General features: G+C 36.6%; 1 protein-coding gene and 1 long non-coding RNA gene across 2 annotated transcripts; both read left to right on the forward strand.

Moving 5' to 3' along the window:
* The first annotated feature begins 537 nt into the window (after window positions 1-537).
* LOC106096023 (uncharacterized) lies at window positions 538-1,909 on the forward strand. Its single transcript, XR_001222840.2, has 3 exons — window positions 538-615; window positions 715-954; window positions 1,740-1,909. It is a non-coding gene; the product is annotated as an uncharacterized LOC106096023 (long non-coding RNA).
* Window positions 1,910-6,096: 4,187 nt separating this feature from the next.
* On the forward strand, window positions 6,097-8,383 carry LOC106096021 (peflin). Its single transcript, XM_013263529.2, has 4 exons — window positions 6,097-6,261; window positions 6,319-6,526; window positions 7,395-7,538; window positions 7,604-8,383. The coding sequence occupies exons 1-4, from the start codon at window positions 6,250-6,252 to the stop codon at window positions 7,828-7,830; spliced, it is 591 nt and encodes a 196-aa protein (XP_013118983.1). The 5' UTR covers window positions 6,097-6,249; the 3' UTR covers window positions 7,831-8,383.
* Window positions 8,384-20,109: the final 11,726 nt, after the last annotated feature.

Raw genomic sequence — 20,109 nt, forward strand, 5'->3', positions numbered from 1 at the left:
AATAGAAGGTTAGGTCACATGCAAAAACACAAAGTGGATAGGCCCCATAAACATCATTAAGGATGTCAAATCTGACGATTGAAAATGTCATCATATAGGAGAAAACGTAAACAAAGAATGAATGTAAAAAGAGAACAAGTTGACATCCTCAATGCCAAGTACTGCCAAATATTAAAAAAAAAGTATATCGGCTGATCGCTTGGCTTAACCTTATTCAGTGAATCCTGTATACGATCATACATGTATTAAAACACAGAACATGTATTCATTAATGAATGTGCAAAGCACGATATCACAGGCGAGATCTGTAAATAAGTAATAATTACTGTCTGCGGCTTAATATTAAAGAATAATAATTAATAGATTAAAGGAAAAAAAAAAATAAGAGTCGTCCTCTCATCTCAGGTACATAAGTGAAATTAAACTACAAAAACTAGATGAATGTGGTTCGTAAAATATATATTAAAATATGAATAAAGAAAAGAGGTATACAATATTGCATTTTCCCCCTTTGCCCCTATGAGAACCGGGCGACGTCTTTACGTAAAATTGTGGCAAGGCGTTTTGATCTGTATTATGGCTAATATTTTCGTTGAGAATGGCAATTGGCAACAAGTAAGTGGATTCAGACCAGCGTATGTTTTTCTCTGCATTAAAAACATCGGACAAAAGTGAGTCTTCGTAGGTTAAAAGTTTCTCACTGAAACTTTTTAGGTGATGCATCGCATATTCGCAGAGTGGTTGGATATTTGCAGCATCATATATGGAAGCGTTGGAATATCTTTTCGTTGGATTCTGGTAGTTTTTGTTGACGCACTTTCTCAGGACGGACTTTGCTTTCAAAGATTTCCATCTCCATAGCAACTACTGGTGAGATGAAGAACCAAATTGGGAATCCATAAAGCAGCACAGACCTGATGGCCACTTTATATAAAAGCAGTTTGGTATTTTGTGGTAAGTACTTGTTGTTAAATAGGGATGAAAAGTATCTGCTATTTTTTTGCCTTTTGTAGAGTGGCCCTTGCGTGTTTATTAAACTTCATTAAGTTGCCGAAGTTAATGCCTAGATACTTAACTGACGTTTTAAATGGAATATTGGTGCCCTCCAGTGAGTGATGAAGCCGTTTGCTTTCTGGTACTACATTCCTCGGACATTTTCCCGAGGCATTCCTGATACAGATGGCTTCTGATTTCGCTGCATTTATTTTGATTCCCCATTTTCTTTAGAAGCCGTTTATCAAGTTAAGATGTGTTGACGCTTTATTTAACGCTTCTTGAGGTGAGGAATGATGAGCATAAATCATGCAGTCATCAGCATAAAGGATGTCTTGTGAGTCCTGGCAGATATGGGGGAAGTCGTATAAGAGGAGGTTAAATGAAAAGGGCGCCAGAACGCTTCCTTGAGGAACTCCACTCAGAGCTTAGCCCTGCGACGAAATTGTGTCCTGAATTTGAACCGTAAACTGACGATTTGTGAAGAAACTGTTGAGAGTCTTTACTAAGTAAGGATCCATATCAAGTTCCACCATTTTGTACAATATTGCTTTATGACATGCAGAGTCAAAAGCCTTCTCGATGTCCAGCGCAATGGCGATTGTACACGACTGAGCCCTTAGGTTTTGAATAATATCCGTATGAAATTTTAACAGTGCATGTTGTGTAGAGTGGAATTTTCTGAACCCAAACTGATAATTTGAAATGGGATTAATAATTAATTCGTTTTCAATTTTTTCTTTCAGGATATGCTCAAATACTTTGCCGACATTTGAAAGCAAGGAGATAGGCCGATATTCCGCCACTGTTTTGCTGCTTGGCTTTTTCTTTATGGGGATTACATTGGCCATTTTCCACCCCAATGGAAAGTAACCCAAGTTTATGCAGTTATTAAAAATGCATTCGAGGAACTGCAGAGACGACAAAGGTAATTGTCGAAGGATGAAATTAGAAATTCCGTCAACCCCGCTTGACATTTTATTGTTTATATTGCAGATTACTCCTTTAATCTTATCGACACTAGCAAAATGGAGGGTATCAGGATTTTGGACTGCCGGGAAGCTGTCGCTGAATGTATATATTTGGCGAGGTGTTGGAGAAAGGAAGTCAGCCACCCTTGAGTCAAAATCTATGACTGGAGTTTCTGGAGTTGTCTGGCTAAAAGCTGCCTCATACGACACTAGGAATTTTTCAGCAATCTCCGGTCGGTTGTAAAGGACAGTGCTGTCGTGCGAAATACTATGACAAAGGGAAGACTTCGACCTTCCAACTATGTTGTAGATTTCTTTAAAAGCCGTGGGTCCTGGCTTGATGTTTTTTACTTTTTTATTGAAATGGTGTGTATGCTCAATGTTTACCAGTTCTTTTATTATTGTTTTCAGAAGCTGTATTTGTTTCGAAAGAATAATATACTCCTGACTTTGTCTATGGCCGGTTCTGTGAAAAATCTTTTTGAGATCTCTCTGCCAATTGTGTTTTATTTTAAAGAACTTTTTAACTTTCTCTGAAAGTGGAAAATGTTCTTGTCTTAGAGGAATTCTTCGAGAATGGGCATCATGAACAGAAATGACAACGTTGTTGAATTTTGCAATGAAGTCATCAATTTTCATTAGTCTCCAGATTTCTATTTACAGGTGGCATAATATTTAATGTTGAGACGTCTATATCATTGCGAAAATTGTGCCATTTGGTGTCTTTATAAGAAGTGTACGTTCGCGGCGATTTCGTAAGTATTTCCGATGAGATTAGACTCAATTCCATCTTGAGTGGGAAATGATCCGAAAAAGTGGAGAGAGTTGAGACCTTGTAATTCAAGTCTAATGGATTGATGAGATTCGGGCTGACAAGGAAATGGTCCAGAAATGATGGACCATACGGATATTAGGGTGAGGAGTCACAGAGGCGAACCACATCCAATGCATGGTCTAACAGCCAGGCCTGAAGGACTTTGCCATTAGAGTTCTCAGTACTGTCACCCCAAGATAAACTTTTAGAATTTAGGTCCCCTCCCATTTCTGCCCAAATGGGGATTTATTTTCGCAAATGAGGACAAAACTCTTGGGAACAAATTTGGCAGTCGGTTGTACGTACCGGATTGACACCCGATGGAATCAATCATCGGCAAGGGCTGCCGCCTCGGTGTACAACACACTGCTGCAACAACAGCAAAAACTTTTTTGGTAGAATGCTAAAAACATTAATTTTTTACAACTTCTAAAATTACATATCCATTTCTTCAGGTGACACACATCTTTAGTAGGTTTAGCCGCCAGTAAAAACTTATATGATGCATAGTATTGTTCAAGAATTAAATTCTGATAAACAAGTAAAAAATATTTAGTTGTACTTTTATAAAGAGTTATTAAAAATTTTTGAGGATATGTGATGTAGTTTAATAAAATTGGGGATTTTTGGAGACAAAAATTTCGCAATTTGGGGACAAGGGACGGGCAAATACTGGCAACACTGTTCAGCGATATAATGGCCGGTTTACATGGCACATCATGATGCGTTGTCATTTTAATAGTTGCTCGGTTTTATTTACCTATAAAAGGTTGATACTATATTCGGTTTTCGTTGTGAAACACCCAGGATTCACTAATAGAAGGTTAGGTCACATGCAAAAACACAAAGTGGATAGGCCCCATAAACATCATTAAGGATGTCAAATCTGACGATTGAAAATGTCATCATATAGGAGAAAACGTAAACAAAGAATGAATGTAAAAAGAGAACAAGTTGACATCCTCAATGCCAAGTACTGCCAAATATTAAAAAAAAAGTATATCGGCTGATCGCTTGGCTTAACCTTATTCAGTGAATCCTGTGAAACACCATTCAAAAAAAAAAAAAAATTAAGCGGAAAATATTGATGAAAAGTGTCCGTATCGCTATAACTTGTTTTTTCATCTAAAAAAATTTACATTTCAAGATGCCCAAAAAGAGCACAACCACAGTTGCTGCTCAAAAAGTCGTTTTCTTACGTAAAATCAACGCGATCGCCAAACTTCTAATTGTAACTAAATGTTTGTTAACTTAGTGATCTTGCTCACATGCTCTGAGTGAAAAAAATTTAGTATTTGTGGATGCATAAATAAGAAAGTATTTGTATATAAATATAAATAAATATAAATGTACTTCTAGAATAAATAAAAAATATATATATGTTCGTTTCATAAGAAGCTATTGTACTAAATCTGAACGAATAACGATTGTGAAAGAACGTGTTGTGCTTTTGGTCTTGCAATTAAAACACAATTATTTTGTTACAAGTGGAAGATGCTGGAAACCTAATGGTTTTCCCCTCCTAATGCTGGAAAAATTTGTGAGGTACTATGCCATGTAAAACTTCTCCCCAAAGAGGTGTCGCACTGCCGCACGCCATTCGGACTCGGCTATAAAAAGGAGGCCCCTTATCATTGAGCTTAACAAAACTTAAATCGGACTGCACGCATTAATATGTGAAAAGTTTGCCCCTGTTTCTTAGTGGAATGTTCATGGTCAAATTTTGCAATTTGCAAGCTGCCTTCGGTTCTTTTTAAATAGTATTGCGTTTCATTATTTATTAATAATTATTTACTGTTTATCAATTTCGAAGGGTTGGGGTTTAGCTGAAATTACAACATTTTTGTTACCGAAATTTTCGCTTGCAGGTACGCAACTCAAATGATTTTCTTTTGTGTAAAGCTAAACAAGCTGAACAGAATACTCAGCTGCTTTCTATTCTGCATTTGGAATAGCCGCTGAAATTTGTAATTGTTTTGCAAGCGAAATTTGGCAGCAATCAAACCTTTTTGTTTCCATACCACGTTCCAAGCACGTTTCTTTATCTGCACTTATTGTTTTCTCTATTTTATATACTTTATCTCAAATTAATAAAGAAAAACGAACCTCTGAGACCAATAAAACAAACAGAAATGATGCCGGGAATAGTTTCAAGTGTTGCCACTATATTAGTTTTTTTTGCCATTTTGCTCATTATAAGCAGAGTACTACTTTCCTGTCTATTTTAGTCAACGTTTAGCCGAGGTTTTTTTTTTATATGGTTCTTGACAGCATTCCGCCTGAAAAACTGAACAGAATACTCAGGTTCAGGAATAGAGTCCGTCGGATTTCGCAAACAATCAATCACTGCAAATGAATTTATTATTATAGCACGTTTAGATTGAAATTTTTATGATCTGGATTAAAATAAATCCAAAAACAAATCATGTCCATTTGCGCTGCTTTTTTGGGGATTTAAATGACATACACACGAATGTGCATATGACACACACATCTATACACAATTCTTGAAAACTGTTGCATATTTTGGTATTTTTATCGATTAATCAGCCATGAAATCGGGTTTTTTTGGGATTTAAAAATAAATTCTGCAAAAATGGGATTTATTTTTGTGTGGTAGAAAACCTGCAAAAATACAGAATTTAGCACTTAAAGCTCGAAAAGGCCATATATCTAGATTTAGTGGCCAATGTAAATGTACTTTTAGGCTTGTCCAAAATAGCTTTGGTCTGCAAATTTTGCCCATGAACATTCCCTTAAGAAACAGGGGCAAACTTCTCACGCAAAAAGGAGTGCTGTCCGATTCAAGTTCAAGCTCAATGATAAATGGCTTCCTTTTTATAGCCTCTTTCGGGAGAAGTCTTTACAAGGCATAGTACCTCACAGCATTTGGTTATCCCCTCCAAATGCTGGTGACAGGATTTGAGCCGAGGCCTTCAGCATCGTAAGGCCGGTACTATATTCGTTTTTCACAGTTGAAAACACAAACTTTTTTGAAACACTACAAAAATCTCAATAAAAACGTAATACTTTTATGAATATTTTTCATAATTAATGAGGGAATGTCCTATTGAATGAAATTACCAAATTTTTTTGCTACAAAATCTATTATCTAAAAAAAGTAATCACGAAAAAATGACGCGAAAAACGAAAATAGTATCAGCCAATGGGCGGACATGCTAACCTTTGCGCTACTGTGGCTATCTTTCATCTAATTGTCTTATATTTGTACAAGAAGTCTTAAAGTGTAAACCTACCAAAACTTTCCCATTTATAAAGTTGCCAAAAAATGACGTTATACAACACTACAAAGCATATTTATTATGGTCTTATGATATTTATTAAGTTTACTGATATCGTTGAGTCTAACAAAACAGTTTAAGATTTGTAGATAAAAGAAGAATAAAAGCGGAAGAAGCCGTGTCAATCTTATTATTAATTATTCAAAAATCTAAATAGAGCCGATAAAAAATGTCTTACGATGTAAGTTTTATCTTGATGATTAGATTGTGAATAAATACTAAATATATTTATCGTTAGGGTGGCTACAATCCCTATGGCCAAGGATATTCTGCCCCTCCCGGAGCATATCCACCACAAAACTCTCAAGTATCGCCCGATGCTCAACAATGGTTTAACATGGTCGACAGGGATCGTTCCGGCAAAATTAATTGCGAAGAATTACAGGCGGCTCTCGCTAATGGAAAGGGGCAAAGTTTTTCCGAAACAGCTTGCAAATTGATGATTAGTAAGTGTGTATTTCATATTTGATTTATAATAGATAGTCAGTCCAACGACGACATTTGTTTGGTTCTGTCGACATACGTACATATATAGTTAGCATGTGTTTTCTTCGATGATGCGTGTGACGTCATATATTTGTAAATACCTATCATTTATGTGTTCATGACGTGTTGAATGAGTAAATTGGCAGAGATGGGAACGTGTAAATTGGATATTTAAAATATAAAATTGACCAGGTTTAGGGGGTGGTCGATATATACCGCATGAAACGACCAAAGCTTTTAAGCCATCAGTATTGATTGGAACAGCCTTTTTTTATTTTATTAATTAATTTATTCTTGCCCTTTTTTATTTTGGTCACAAAAACAGTAATAATTAATCTTATTATTTATAAAATGGAGGCCACCGAAGCGCAGAGGTTAGCATGTCCACCTGTGACGCTGAACGCCTTACGAATCCTGGCGAGATTATCAGAAAAAACATTTTCAGCGGTGGTTTTTCCCTCCTAATGCAACATTTGTTAGGTACTATGCCATGTAAAAACTTCGCTCCAAAGAGGTGCGGCACGCCGTTCGTGCTTGGCTATAAAAATGAGGCCTCCTATCATTGAGTTTAAACTTGAATCGGACAGCACTCATTGATATGTGAGAAGTTAGCCCCTGTTTCTCAGTGGAATGTTCATAGGCAAAATTTGCATTTATAAAATTAAAATGCTTCGATGCTTACAGTTGCTCAGCTACAGTCGGGTGCTAATACTTGCTTAAGCTCTAATATTTGCTTAAGTTCTATTGTTAATCCGCAGTAAAACTGATTAATTTGATATTGGATATAGACCCATGACTTTTCTTAAAATCCTACCCTTTCTCTTATAGGTATGTTTGATAACGACGCAAGCGGTACTATCGATATTTATGAATTCGAAAAACTATTCAACTACATCAACCAATGGCTTACTGTTTTTAAAACTTACGATCGTGATGGCTCCGGACATATAGATGAAAATGAATTGCAACAAGGTTTGGTTCATATTAAATTTTTTTTTTCAGTTTAAAAAATAATACCTCTTTCTTTATTTACCCAGCACTGACGCAAATGGGTTTCCGCTTCTCTCCGGAGTTTATAAACTTCCTAATTAAAAAAAGCGATCCACAGGGCCAAAAGGAAGTATCCGTTGATCAGTTCATTGTCTTGTGTGTACAGATACAGCGTTTCACTGAAGCATTCCGTATTCGTGATACTCAACAAAATGGAACAATTACAATAGGCTTTGAGGATTTCCTGACAGTAGCTATTGGCAGTTCTATTTAAGACTATACATGTATAGTAGTCACCAAAATGCAAAAGGGCGTAAAAATCGTTTTATTGGAACAAATTTTAATAGTAAAAAAAAAACGTTTCGAATATAAATTTTTTCTCAGCTACCCTATCAGTATAAATTACATCGAATAAAATGTATGCAGTGTTGAGTCAATCTTTGAACTTTTTTTACAAACTTATACATAAAAAGTGTTCTTATGTCCTTTTGCATTTACGATGGCCAAATGGTTTTGTTAAACTAATTGCAACAATGCTGTGTACTTTAACAAAATCCTTAAATGTTTCGCATGATAATAATTGTATTAGCAGCTATACACTTTACAAATACTTAACAGCTTTATTTTTTTCAAAAAACACCATAATGTTTTATATGTAAGCACCTACATGTATCTCTGGCAGATGAACAATTTTTAATAGAGTTTTATTCTTGGAAATGCATAAGATTAGACCACTTTTTGAAATGTGTAGTTTTTAAATGGCATTTGCAAAAAAATAAAATTATCAACTCATTTTGTAGCTGGAACTGTGTTCAGCTTAGACCAAAGGATTTTTCGTATCTATTTGATCTCTTTGTTTCAACATTCTAAGTGTCTTTTATTGCAAACACGGTAACTAACGATCCCATGGCAGCCGGTTGTACGCACCGGATTGACCTGATAGAACCCTGAGAACCCTGGAGATCGCCTGTCGCGGCAGCAGCATGCATATAGTAAAGGCAAGTCCACTGAAACAGCCCTTAACGACCTAGTCGGCTACATAGAGGGTTCTCTCGCTGTCAAGGAACATACAATGGTATGCTACCATGAAGGTGCTTTCAATAATGTAAAACCGACGTCAATCATGAAGGAGTTGGAGTTTCTAGGCATCAACTCTACCGTAAGAAAGTTTATTAATAACTTACTTACTAAAAGATGCATTACGGCAGGCTTGGGATCTTTGGATCTAACAAGATGGGTCAGCAGAGGAACACCTCAAGGAGGTGTACTGTCTCCTCTACTTTGGAATATAGCCATTACCAATATATTATTGTCTCTGGAAGAAAACGGCGTAAAAGTGGTCGTGTATGCTGATAACGTGACAATTGCGGTTAGGGAAAAGTTTCTCAGCACTCTAAGAGATACACTTCAGAAAGTTCTTCGTGCAACAGCGAAGTGGGCCACCGAAGGCGGTCTAGGTATAAATTCTTTCAGCAGGAGATACAAGTTGCCTACAGTGAAACATGTCTCCATGGGAGGAGAGAATGTTCCATTTACGGAAAACGCAAAATCCCTGGGTGTTTTGCTGGACAGGAAATTGAACTTCAAATCCAACATTTCGGAAAGGGCAAGAAAGGCAACTCTTGCCCTATACACCTGTAAGAGAGCCATTGGCAAAAGCTGGGGATTTAGACCTCGTGTCATGCATTGGGTATATACAGCAGTTGTCAGACCTTTAAGAGTCCACCTACTATTCAATACTTAACCGGATCCAAAGAATGGCTTGTTTGTGCATCAGCCGCACTGAGGACTGCACCATCTGATGCGCTGAATTTAATGCTATATCTTATGCCACTGGCCATTGTGGCTAGACAAATTGCAGCGACCACTGCCGTAAGGTTAAGGGGGCTTTCTCATTGGTCACGTGGCGGCTACGGACACTGTGTTATCCTTGATACAATAGCCGCTGTTCCAGGCAGTGTGGATTACACCCCACCTGAGCAGCTAAAAAGTACTGTACCACTATTCCCGATAGAACCAATTGGAACTACGAAATCCCTGGTAACAGAAGTTACATAGATTTCTATACTGATGGTTTCAAACTAAACGACCAGGTGGACTTTGGGGTGTACTCTAAAGATCTTGAACTAGTTATATCGAAGACGTTACCCGACCACTGCAGTGTGTGTCAAGCAGAGATCCTTGCAATTAAGGAAGTGCTGGAATGGCTGAGATAAAATGTCATTACGACGATTGGCATAAATATCTTCTCCTACAGCCAGGCAGCTATTAAATCCCTGGAGAACGTATTTCTGAATACAAAAACCGCCCTCGACTGTCGCAGATACCTCAACGAGATGGCTGAACAGTTCAAAATTCTCCTGTTCTGGGTGCCGGGCCACAGAGATATTCCAGGGAGTGGTAAAGCGGACTAGGAGCTACCCTACACCTCCAGGAATATTGGAATCTGTGGGTATGCCTCTAGCGACATGTAAGCTAAGTTTTCAGAACCAGGACCGAAGGACAAAGAATGATAGATGGTCACAAAGAGGGGCTGTGAGCATACCAAAACTATGTGGCCTAATTTAGACTAGAACAGACTGAGACATTGTGTCCGTCATGGCAGGTCCCCGTCTAATCGGAAAATATGCTGACAGACTGAAGGTTGCCAGCAACGACTTTTGCAAAAGCTGTGAGGACATCGAAGAAGAAGAGACTATAGAACACCTTCTGTGAGTGTGTCCCGCACTCGCAGTCAGAAGGAGTTTCACTTTAGGTTCTCAATTCTTTGAGGACCTGTCTGATTTAGCGGATGTGAATATTAGCAAGTTATAGGAATTTTTAAAGCGATCTGGATGGTTCAACTGTAGGAACTAGAAGGCATCTTCCTGCTTCTGTTCCTGTGGTATCACAATGGACGAAAACGTCAAAGTGAGTCTGATGGCAGACTGCCACTTAACCTAACCTAACCTAACCTTCATCGGCAAGGGCTGCCGCCTCAGTGTACGTGTTTGTCCTTTTTTCGTCATGGGAAAGGCCCATCCCGGAGTGCCTTCCCCGCACGATTCTAGTCCGTGCCGGGATTAAAAAGAACCACGGACCCTGGTTCTGTTCGTTTTGTCAGCACCGTCTCCATCATCGGTCGGTGAGGTGTATTGAGTGGGTACATTTCCGATCTTGCTCTGGCCTGACGTCACTACGGGAGTTTAGTCACACTGAATAAATTGCAAGGTGCCGTGCGAACATAGGCAGCAGTGGGTCACAAGCGTCGTCTTCTGCGTTCTCGTCGTCAGACTATGTGACGCCTCCGCCCTCGCCCGTGCGGCAATATACGCAACAGCAGCACCCCTGCTCCCATATTGCCGAGCCAGTGTCGGAAAGTGTATCTTTCTTGCAATTGAATTGCAATGGTCTGGGGGGCAAGATCGACGGTACTGCCGAAATAGAGCTATACAACGTGTACATACCGCCGGTTCGGTATGTCTGGTTCTAGGAAACTTTAATGCGCATCACATTTCATGACATTTTTCCCTAGGTAATGACCAGCGGGGCATAGTTTTGGCAGAGCAAATTGAAGGCTCCACGTTTTGCACGGTGCATGAGGTTGCGTGAGCTCGCCAACCTCGATTCTTTGTATTCAGCATTTGATTTCATATCCATTGATTCCCAGAAGTGGTTTTCATGTGAATATACCAACCCTACATTGTTTACCACTCAATAGAATTGAGTATATTTTTAATATAGATAATGTCCTCAGAGTTTTTACTCTTTCATTTTCTCCGCTGTCGAGTATTGGATCACGTTTTTACGCACACAAATCATTAAAATAAAACTACAATAATATTTTTTAATGGCGGCAATATTTTTATTACATACACAGAAAAAACCGGTTTTAATCACGAAATTAATTGATCCGATTAATTTTTTAACTGAAACTGCTTCAATCACGAAAATGATATTATCAATCAAAGTTTTTGAAAAAGGTGATTGAAAAAAATTGCATATTCATTTTAAAGAGGTAAAATGCCATGTAAAACTTCTCTCCAAAGAGGTGTCACACTGCAGCACGCCGCCCGGACTCAGCTATAAAAAAGGAGGACCTTAATGGAATGTTCATGGACAAAAAAAAACCGATCTGGGATTTTGACTTATCCAGCCTCTAAAGGTCGCAATTATTATCCGAAATTTGGTACAAAGACTTCTCATATGACCTTCAACATACGTGTCAATTATCGAATCGGACGATAACTTGATATTGTAGCTCCGATATCACAGCAATTCTTTCGTTGCCTAAAAAGAGATGCCTGGAAGAGAACTCGACAATTGCGATCCATGGTATATAAGATTCTGCCCTGCCGAACTTAGCACGCTTTTACTTGTTTTCATTACAGTAACTTTATAAATTGCATGTATTGAGGAAAACCCAAACAGAAAACATTTATCTAAAACATGTTGAAATTAGATCGATGCTAAGGAAGCCGTTTTGCCATTAAAATGCATATTTTGATAAAAAAAAATAAAAAATTTAAAGGCAAAAGTCGGGCGGAGACGACTACATATATAATCCTTACACCAGCAAGTCTGCGTACTAATTTTAATGCATGGAACCTATGTTGAAATATAGTAAAATTTTCATTTTGCATACCTATTGATATACTGAATAGAACCTTGTAAGATTCGATAGGAACCAAATTGTGGCTACTACAGCCTTAAAGACCATATCAGATGAAAGATATATATGGGACCTATATCTAAATCTGGACTGACTTTGATAAAATTTAGCACACGTACTGAGACGTCAAATAAAACAATTCAGGCTAAATTTTATAAAGATCAAACCAAAATTGTGGCTTCCATAGCCTTAAAACCCAACTCTATAGCCTTCAAATGCCATATCGGATGAAATATATGTAAGAGAGCTATATCTAAATCTGATCCGATTTTGATGAAATTTTGCACACGTTTTGCGACGTCAAAATATATATATCTTGCAATATTTTATAAAGATCGGACTAAATTTGTGGATTCTATAGCCTTATCGTATGGCCATATCGTATGGAAGATTTATATGGGAAGATATATATGGGAGCCAGGGACGTAGTCCGAGCCCCACCCCAAAATGAGTTTGTCTAAAGAAAAATTTTTTTTTTTTAATTTAATCTAAACAAAAAATTTCAGTAACATTTTTTAATATGACAAAATATCATATTTATACTTACTTAACTTTCTTACTTTAGTTGGCTATGACAGAACATTTGTTCCACTAGCTGAACGTAGAATATCCTTCCAAGCGCCCCGATCTTCTGCGCTCATTCTAAAATCTCTGACACCAAGTTTCGAGTTGTCTCCCACCACTTGATCTTTTCATCGGGCTTTTTGTGTCCCCGGTTTGCGTGTACCACCATGTTTGCCTTAAAAAGACTTCTTTGCTGGAGCCTTTTCATCCATTCTGACAACATGATCTAGCCAACGCAGCCGTTGTATTTTGATGCGTGTTACTATGCTATCGTCGTCATACAGCTCGTGGTTCATACGTCGCCTATTTTCTCCATTAAAGCAAACTGGTCCATATATTTTACGAAGAATCTTTCTCTCAAATACTCCAAGCACTGCCTCATCTGCTTTCACAAGTACCCATGCTTCAGAACCATATAACAGCATGGGTAGTATCAGTGTTTTGCATAGTGTAATCTTCGTCTGTCGAGAGGTGGCCTTGTTTCTAAACTGCTTACTTAGTCCAAAGTAGCATCGGTTTGCCAGTATTATTCTTCGCTTAATCTCAAAAGACCGAATGGCAATGTAATTTTTTCAAAAGACTTTTTTTAAAGACCGTATGGCAATGTAATTTTTTCAAAAGGCTTTTGTGTTTGTTTTTTTTTAAACGAAAAGTTAATAAAAGTTTCTTTAAGCCAATATCTTCATGGAATTTTATTGCTACAATTTTTTTATAAAAATTGTTCTGAAAGACAAACATATAATAATTTTTCTAAGACATAATTCTATATGATTCTTTCTTAATTCTCTTTTTATTGTTTTAATTGAAGTTTTATCTGTAGAAAAAAATATTAAAAAAAAAATAAATATTTTGCTTGTTATTCTGAAAAACTTTTCCAAAGAATAATTATTAATATTTAATTATAAATTATTTGATTTACATCGGCAATTAAATGAAAAGTTTAAGAACTAGGAAACATAATTTTCAATTCCCGACATAATCATCCAGATTAATTTACATTTTAGAATAATTATATCAAAAAAAAACATTTCGTTTATTTTTTTTGAAATTCCATATTTCACAATACAGTATTTAAGACAATTGATACGGAGCTCATAGCGATTAAGGAACGAAAAGTCTAGTAGAAATTTGTTAGTTCTGTTGACTTTGACCGTAGATTTGAGCACAGTGAAATATTATTTACAATATTTTTTTAAATTTATTTTGGAATTATTGATTACTTCCAAGAAAATCTTTTTACAATGAAAAGATTTTGCGAATAATGATTTCCTTATGTGTTATGTGGTGGCCACCATAGCGCAAAGGTTAGCATGTCCGCCTATGACGCAGATCGCCTGGGTTCGAATCCTGGCAGGAACATCAAAAAATTTTTCAGCGGTGGTTATCCCCTCCTAATGCTGGCGACATTTGTGAGATACTTTGCCATGTAAAAACTTCTCCCCAAAGAGGTGTCGCTCTGCGGCCCGCCGTTCGGACTCGGCTATAAAAAGGAGGTCCCTTATCATTGAGCTTAAAATTGAATCGGACAGCACTCATTGATTTGTGAGAAGTGTGCCCCAGTTGCTTAATGGATTGTTCATGGGAAAATTTGCATTTTTATGTGTTATGTACGAAAATCTTAAATGAAATTCGTGTTTCACAGTGAAATACCCAAGGTTTTCACTATTACTTTTTTGAAAAACTACAAAAATATCACTGATGACTGGTGAAAATTTTATCATAAATAATGGGAATGGCCTAATGAATGATAATTTTCACTGTGAAACACGAACTTAATACCCACCTCAAGTGAAGAAATCTATGAGAGCAAGTTTTATATTGCCGCTAGAGCATTTGACATCAATTAGTGGACAAAGAATAAAAACAAGTTTAAATTAGGAAAACTTTAGGACTTATACAAACACAATGGAAATTATAAGCATATACGACAATAGTTGGATGCAATTTTTACCGGACATCTTTTCCATGAAAACCGGATTTTCGATCGATTTTAGTTAAGTTCGAAAATGCATTAGCGACTTCATTTAAGCAGAATGTAGATGGTTCTACGTAAATTTTTTTCAAGACCGAATCGAAATGTAATTTTATCAAAAGATAACATTTTTGCGATTGTTTGCACAACACACACCAAACACTGTGGGACGCGTTTCATCATTTGGTTAGGATAACTTGTCGGCCATATGAGGTGTGGAGGCCTCAAGGGCCATACATTGGTAGGTCGTACTTATACCGAATATACCGCGAAAACGTGTCTATGATGTAAGCACGACACTTTCACAAGTCTGACACCTTTCACACTAGCTGTTCTTTTCCACTTTCTTTGTAATAGTGATAGACTTTTTTTTCTATACGACTACTTAGCCTACATGGCATACACAAGTCATTTGTGTGCATCTTTTGGAAGTTACATTAATGGCTTCGAACGCTATACAACAGCAACGGCTCTCGCTGCCCAGGTTCGAATACCGGTCGGGCTCTGTCGAACTTTTATTTTCAAGTTTTTTTTGTCTGTTAGGGCGAAGATAATTTAACTTTACAATTTTCATTTTGTTTCTCTTTCGAGACGATCTCAATGATCGAAGTCTCGAATGGCTGGAGTTCGAACCTGTGCACACGGAGCAGCAGCAAGAGTCGTTGCCGTTGTCTAGTGTTAAAGCCATTAATACAACTTTCAAAAGATATTCACAAAACAACCACAATTTGAAGGCTTTGAAAGACTAGGATCAGCCTATAAATAGTGTGTTGGTAATCTGAGAAAAATTCAGCGCTGACTTTATAACCAAATGTCACCACCGATGGGTCAGTTCCTGCACCCAATAGCGACCACAAACAATTTTGAGGTATCTTTACCAATTTTACAGTAACAAGAATTTTGGCAATTTTCCAATTTGCATTTAAAAGGCCATAGTAGCTAAAATTTTCAACCGATCTGCACAAAATTTGGAATAGATTGTTTTGTCATCGACCTTAACATATGTGCAAAACTTCATCAAAATCGGTTCAGATTTAGATATAGCCCCCTTATATATCTTTCATCCGATATGGCCTTTAAGTGTTGTATAAGGTGTTCTATTTGGCGTTCCAATATGTGTGCAAAATTTCATCAAAATCGGTCCAGATTTATAGTAATTTTTAATCGATAAAACTGCCAATATTTGGGTCCTATTGTCAAAACATCTTCTTTACCAGATTTGGGCATAGGTTTTATTGACTGACTAGAATTGGGAATAGGTTTTATTTATTAGATGTAGTAGGTAGACTCGGTGGCTGTACTGGTTTTAGTTGTACCAATTAAATTGTTATTTGATAGTATAAATTATGCATTGATCAAGATTATAGTGTGTTCCCTTTCAAACATATGTAATGCGAAAAGAAGTGAGAAGAAGTCAAATATATGTCTCGCTGCAATGTGGGAAAAGTTAGAATGCTTTTTTAGGTGAAAAGTTAAAATGCTTTTTTTTTTCTAACGACTTAAAAGTAGCAGTTAGGCACAATTTATCCCACACACAAAAAATGTTGAACCTCAATACTAGTTAAAATGAACTAAGTTTGAGCAGTATTGAACTTCATATAGCGCTAAAGATTTAAAAGGTCGCTACGAAATTGTTTATACGTACTACTACTTATCTTTAAACTTCCCCCAAGTAAGCATTGAAACTGAAATGAAAAAATTGCTCTTTCCGAACTCTTTGGAGGGTCCAAATGGAGATTGGACTACACAACATATTTATTTCCCCATGTCTCCCACCCCACGCTCTCTATCGGTTAGCTATAATGAGGAAGACAAATTTTGAATTAACATTGCAATTATAAATTAAATAAAACTTTACCTTTTGCCGCAGTTGAGAGTTGAACCAAGGACCTTCTGTTTACAAAGCAGTTTATTAAAGTGTTCTTTGTTTCTAGCATGTATTTGTGAACTCATTAAACCAAAATGAACATTTTTGTTATGATGGACTAAAAATACAAATTTCCTTAAACAGTTCATTCAAAAATAAATTTTAGAATAGGTTTTGTCAACGATGACATGCTTTTACCTATGTTTAGTAAAGTTCTAGCTTATGTCTAAAATAATCGCTTTAGGAAAATTTTTAACTCCACCCCAGTTGTAAGCCATTTTATCTATAGTCATGAGTAGTTAGTTTTATATGTACAAAGTTAATTTGCAAACTGTTGAAGAATTTTTAACTTATAGTGAATAAATACCATGAACTAACTTGTATTGTGTATCTAACTCATAATTACGACGCAGCGTTTTTCTGAGTTTAGTGTAATATGGGGGCAGCATTGTGTTGGTGCAGAAAATATGCCATAAATTGAGATATTTTGTTGCGGTTTAGCACAACTAAAAACAGAGTACCCTGCTTAAAGCGTCGAAGGAATTAACTTTACAGATTACCACGAAATGTGGAATTCGCCTTTGACTGCTGTCGATTTTCGCCGTCGACAACGAAAATAAAGATGAATATGTATATAAAATTAATTTGTTTATAATACTATTTACAGACCATGTTCCCGACAATGAAGAGAGGCTCATAATGGAAGCGACAATTTTTATACCCACCACCGTAGGCTAGGGGGTATATTCATTTAGTCATTCTGTTTGCAACACATCGAAATATCAATTTCCGACCCTACAATGTTTATATATTTCGGATGGTCATAAAATTCTAAGACGATTTGACGATGTCCGTGTGTCTGATCGTTCGTCTGTTGTACTCATTCCAGAGCCTTAAAAAATTGAGATATTGAGCTGAAATTTGGCACAGATACGTCTTTTTGATGCACGCCGGTTAAGTTCTTGAACGGGCCAAATTGGACCATATTTGGATATAGCTGCTATTTAGACCGATTTTCCGATAAAGGGTCTAAACTTTATTTTTCATCCGATTTTGCAGAAATTTTAAAAAGTGAGTAGTTTAAGACTTCCCGTCAACTGACCCAAATATGGTTCAGATTGGATTTAGCTGCCATATAGACCGATCTCCCGATAAAGGGTCTGAAGGCCATTTAAGCTTTATTTTTTATCCGATTTCGCTGAAATTTGAAACAGTGGGTTATTTAAGCCTCCCGACATCTGACGTAAATATGGTTCAGATCGAACTATATTTAGATATAGCTGTCATAAAGACCGATCTCCCGATAAAGGGTCTGAAGGCCATTTAAGCTTTATTTTTTATCCGATTTCGCTGAAATTTGTAATAGTGGGCAGTTTAATATCTCCCAACACCCGACCTAAATATGGTACAGATCGGACTATATTAAGATACAGCTGTCATATAGACCGATCTGCCGATAAAGGGTCTAAAGCCCATAAAAGCTTTATTTTTTTACCGATTTCGCTAAAATTTGAAACAGTGAGTTATTTTTAGCCTCCTGATACCCAACATAAATATGGTTCAGGTCGGACAAAATTTAGTTACAGCTGCCATATAGACCTATGTCTGAAGTCAATAAAAGCTTTATTTATTACCCGATTTCGCTAAAATTTAAAACAGTGACCAACATCCGACCTAAATATGGTTCAGATCGGACTATATTTGGATATAGCTTCAATATAGACCGATCTGCCGATTAGGGGACTGAAGCTCAGGAAAGATTTATTTATTACCCGCTATCGCTGAAATTTGAAACAGTGCGTTTTTCTGAGCATCACGACATCCGACCTTAATATGGTTCAGATCGGTTTATAATTGGTATATCTGCCAGAAAGACCAATATTTTATTCTACAAAATTGAATGGTGACATATATATTAAACCACTCAATGTCCGTGCCGAATTTGGGTGCTTAAGTTATCAAATTTTCACCGGATTGTGACGAAATAGGGTTTACATATATACCCGAGGCCCGGTCGGACTTAATGCCTTTTTACTTGTTTTTTTTTTCGAAGCCTGGGGGTCATTATATAAATAATTTATTACAATTTTTGTCTGTTTCTCTTTCGAGACGAGCTCAATGATCGGAGATTTTCTTTTGCAAATGGAAAAGTAAAGCTACAGATTGCAAAACACACCAACCACCATGGGACGCGTTTCGTCTTTGGTTAGAAGACTTTTGAACAATGTTAGGTGTGATGGCTCCAAAGGCCGTACGTTGGTATGTTGTATTTGAATCTATTTATTGCGAAAACACCTCTATGATACAAATACCATATTAACCACGCTCGACAACCCTGTCTATTAGCTATACTTTTCCCAATGCATGTGTTTTCGTGTAATGACAGATTTTTTGTATGCGACAATTACACTACTTACATGGTGCAAATGATTCTGTCCATCTATTGGAAGTTGTATAGATGGCTTCGAACTCTAGACAGCGGCAATGGCTCTCGCTGTTGCTCTGTGTGCCCAAGTTGGAATCCCCGCCGGGCTCTGCCGATTTTTTTTTCATTTTCAAGTTTTTTGCCTGTTAGGACGAAGATAATTAAATTCCGATACAATTTCCAACAGATGCACAGATGAATCATGTGCACCATGGAAGTAGTGTAATTATCGCAGACAAAAAATCTCTCATTACACGACATCGAAACAAACAAAAATTATGAAATTTAATGATCTTCGCCCTAATAGTCAAAAAAATTGAAAATGAAAAATAATTTCTATATTTTTAAGCAATAATTGCATGTTTTATACACAATCTAATCTAATGAAATAAAAAGTTTTTTATTCATGTGAAAAACATCAATTATTCGTTTTTATTTAAACAGTAAAAGAGTTGCTAAAAAGAAAGGGCAACTTTGGTTTATGAAGAAATTAACCACTTTTATTGTATTTTTGTGCTTATCATAAATTAAAATTGCGAAATTGTTAATCAATAATACAAATTCCTTTATAGGACCGATTTCAACAAAATCTTTAATTGAACGTACAAATTTCTTGATTGAACCTAGTTTTAACTTTTTTAGTGCATTAATTGGGGAACACAAAGTACCGTCTTCCAGGTGGACGGCAAACTAGTCTTTTTTCTAGTATTTTTTTTAATGTATGAAGCTACGTACACTGACAGAACAAGGAGGCTATGAAAAATTGACGGCGGCACTTTTGTATTCTTGTCATCGCGACAAGTGCTATAAAATATTTGTTTTTATTTAACAAAATGTTTCAATACGATTTGTGTGCATAAAAATGTGTTCAAATATTCGGAAAACGATGAAAATGGAAATAGTACAAAATCTAAATAAGTTATTTATATCAAAAGCATGATAAAGTCTTTTGTGTGGTTAATAACGCTATGTTGGTGTATTCATATGAAAATCACTTCTGGGAAGTAAAGGATCATGACATAATTACCAGGTAGTGTACCGTAAACAGCTGAGTACAATTTTTTCTCGCGAAGT

Source organism: Stomoxys calcitrans, chromosome 5 (assembly GCF_963082655.1).
Source record: "Stomoxys calcitrans chromosome 5, idStoCalc2.1, whole genome shotgun sequence".
Classification (NCBI taxonomy): domain Eukaryota; kingdom Metazoa; phylum Arthropoda; class Insecta; order Diptera; family Muscidae; genus Stomoxys; species Stomoxys calcitrans.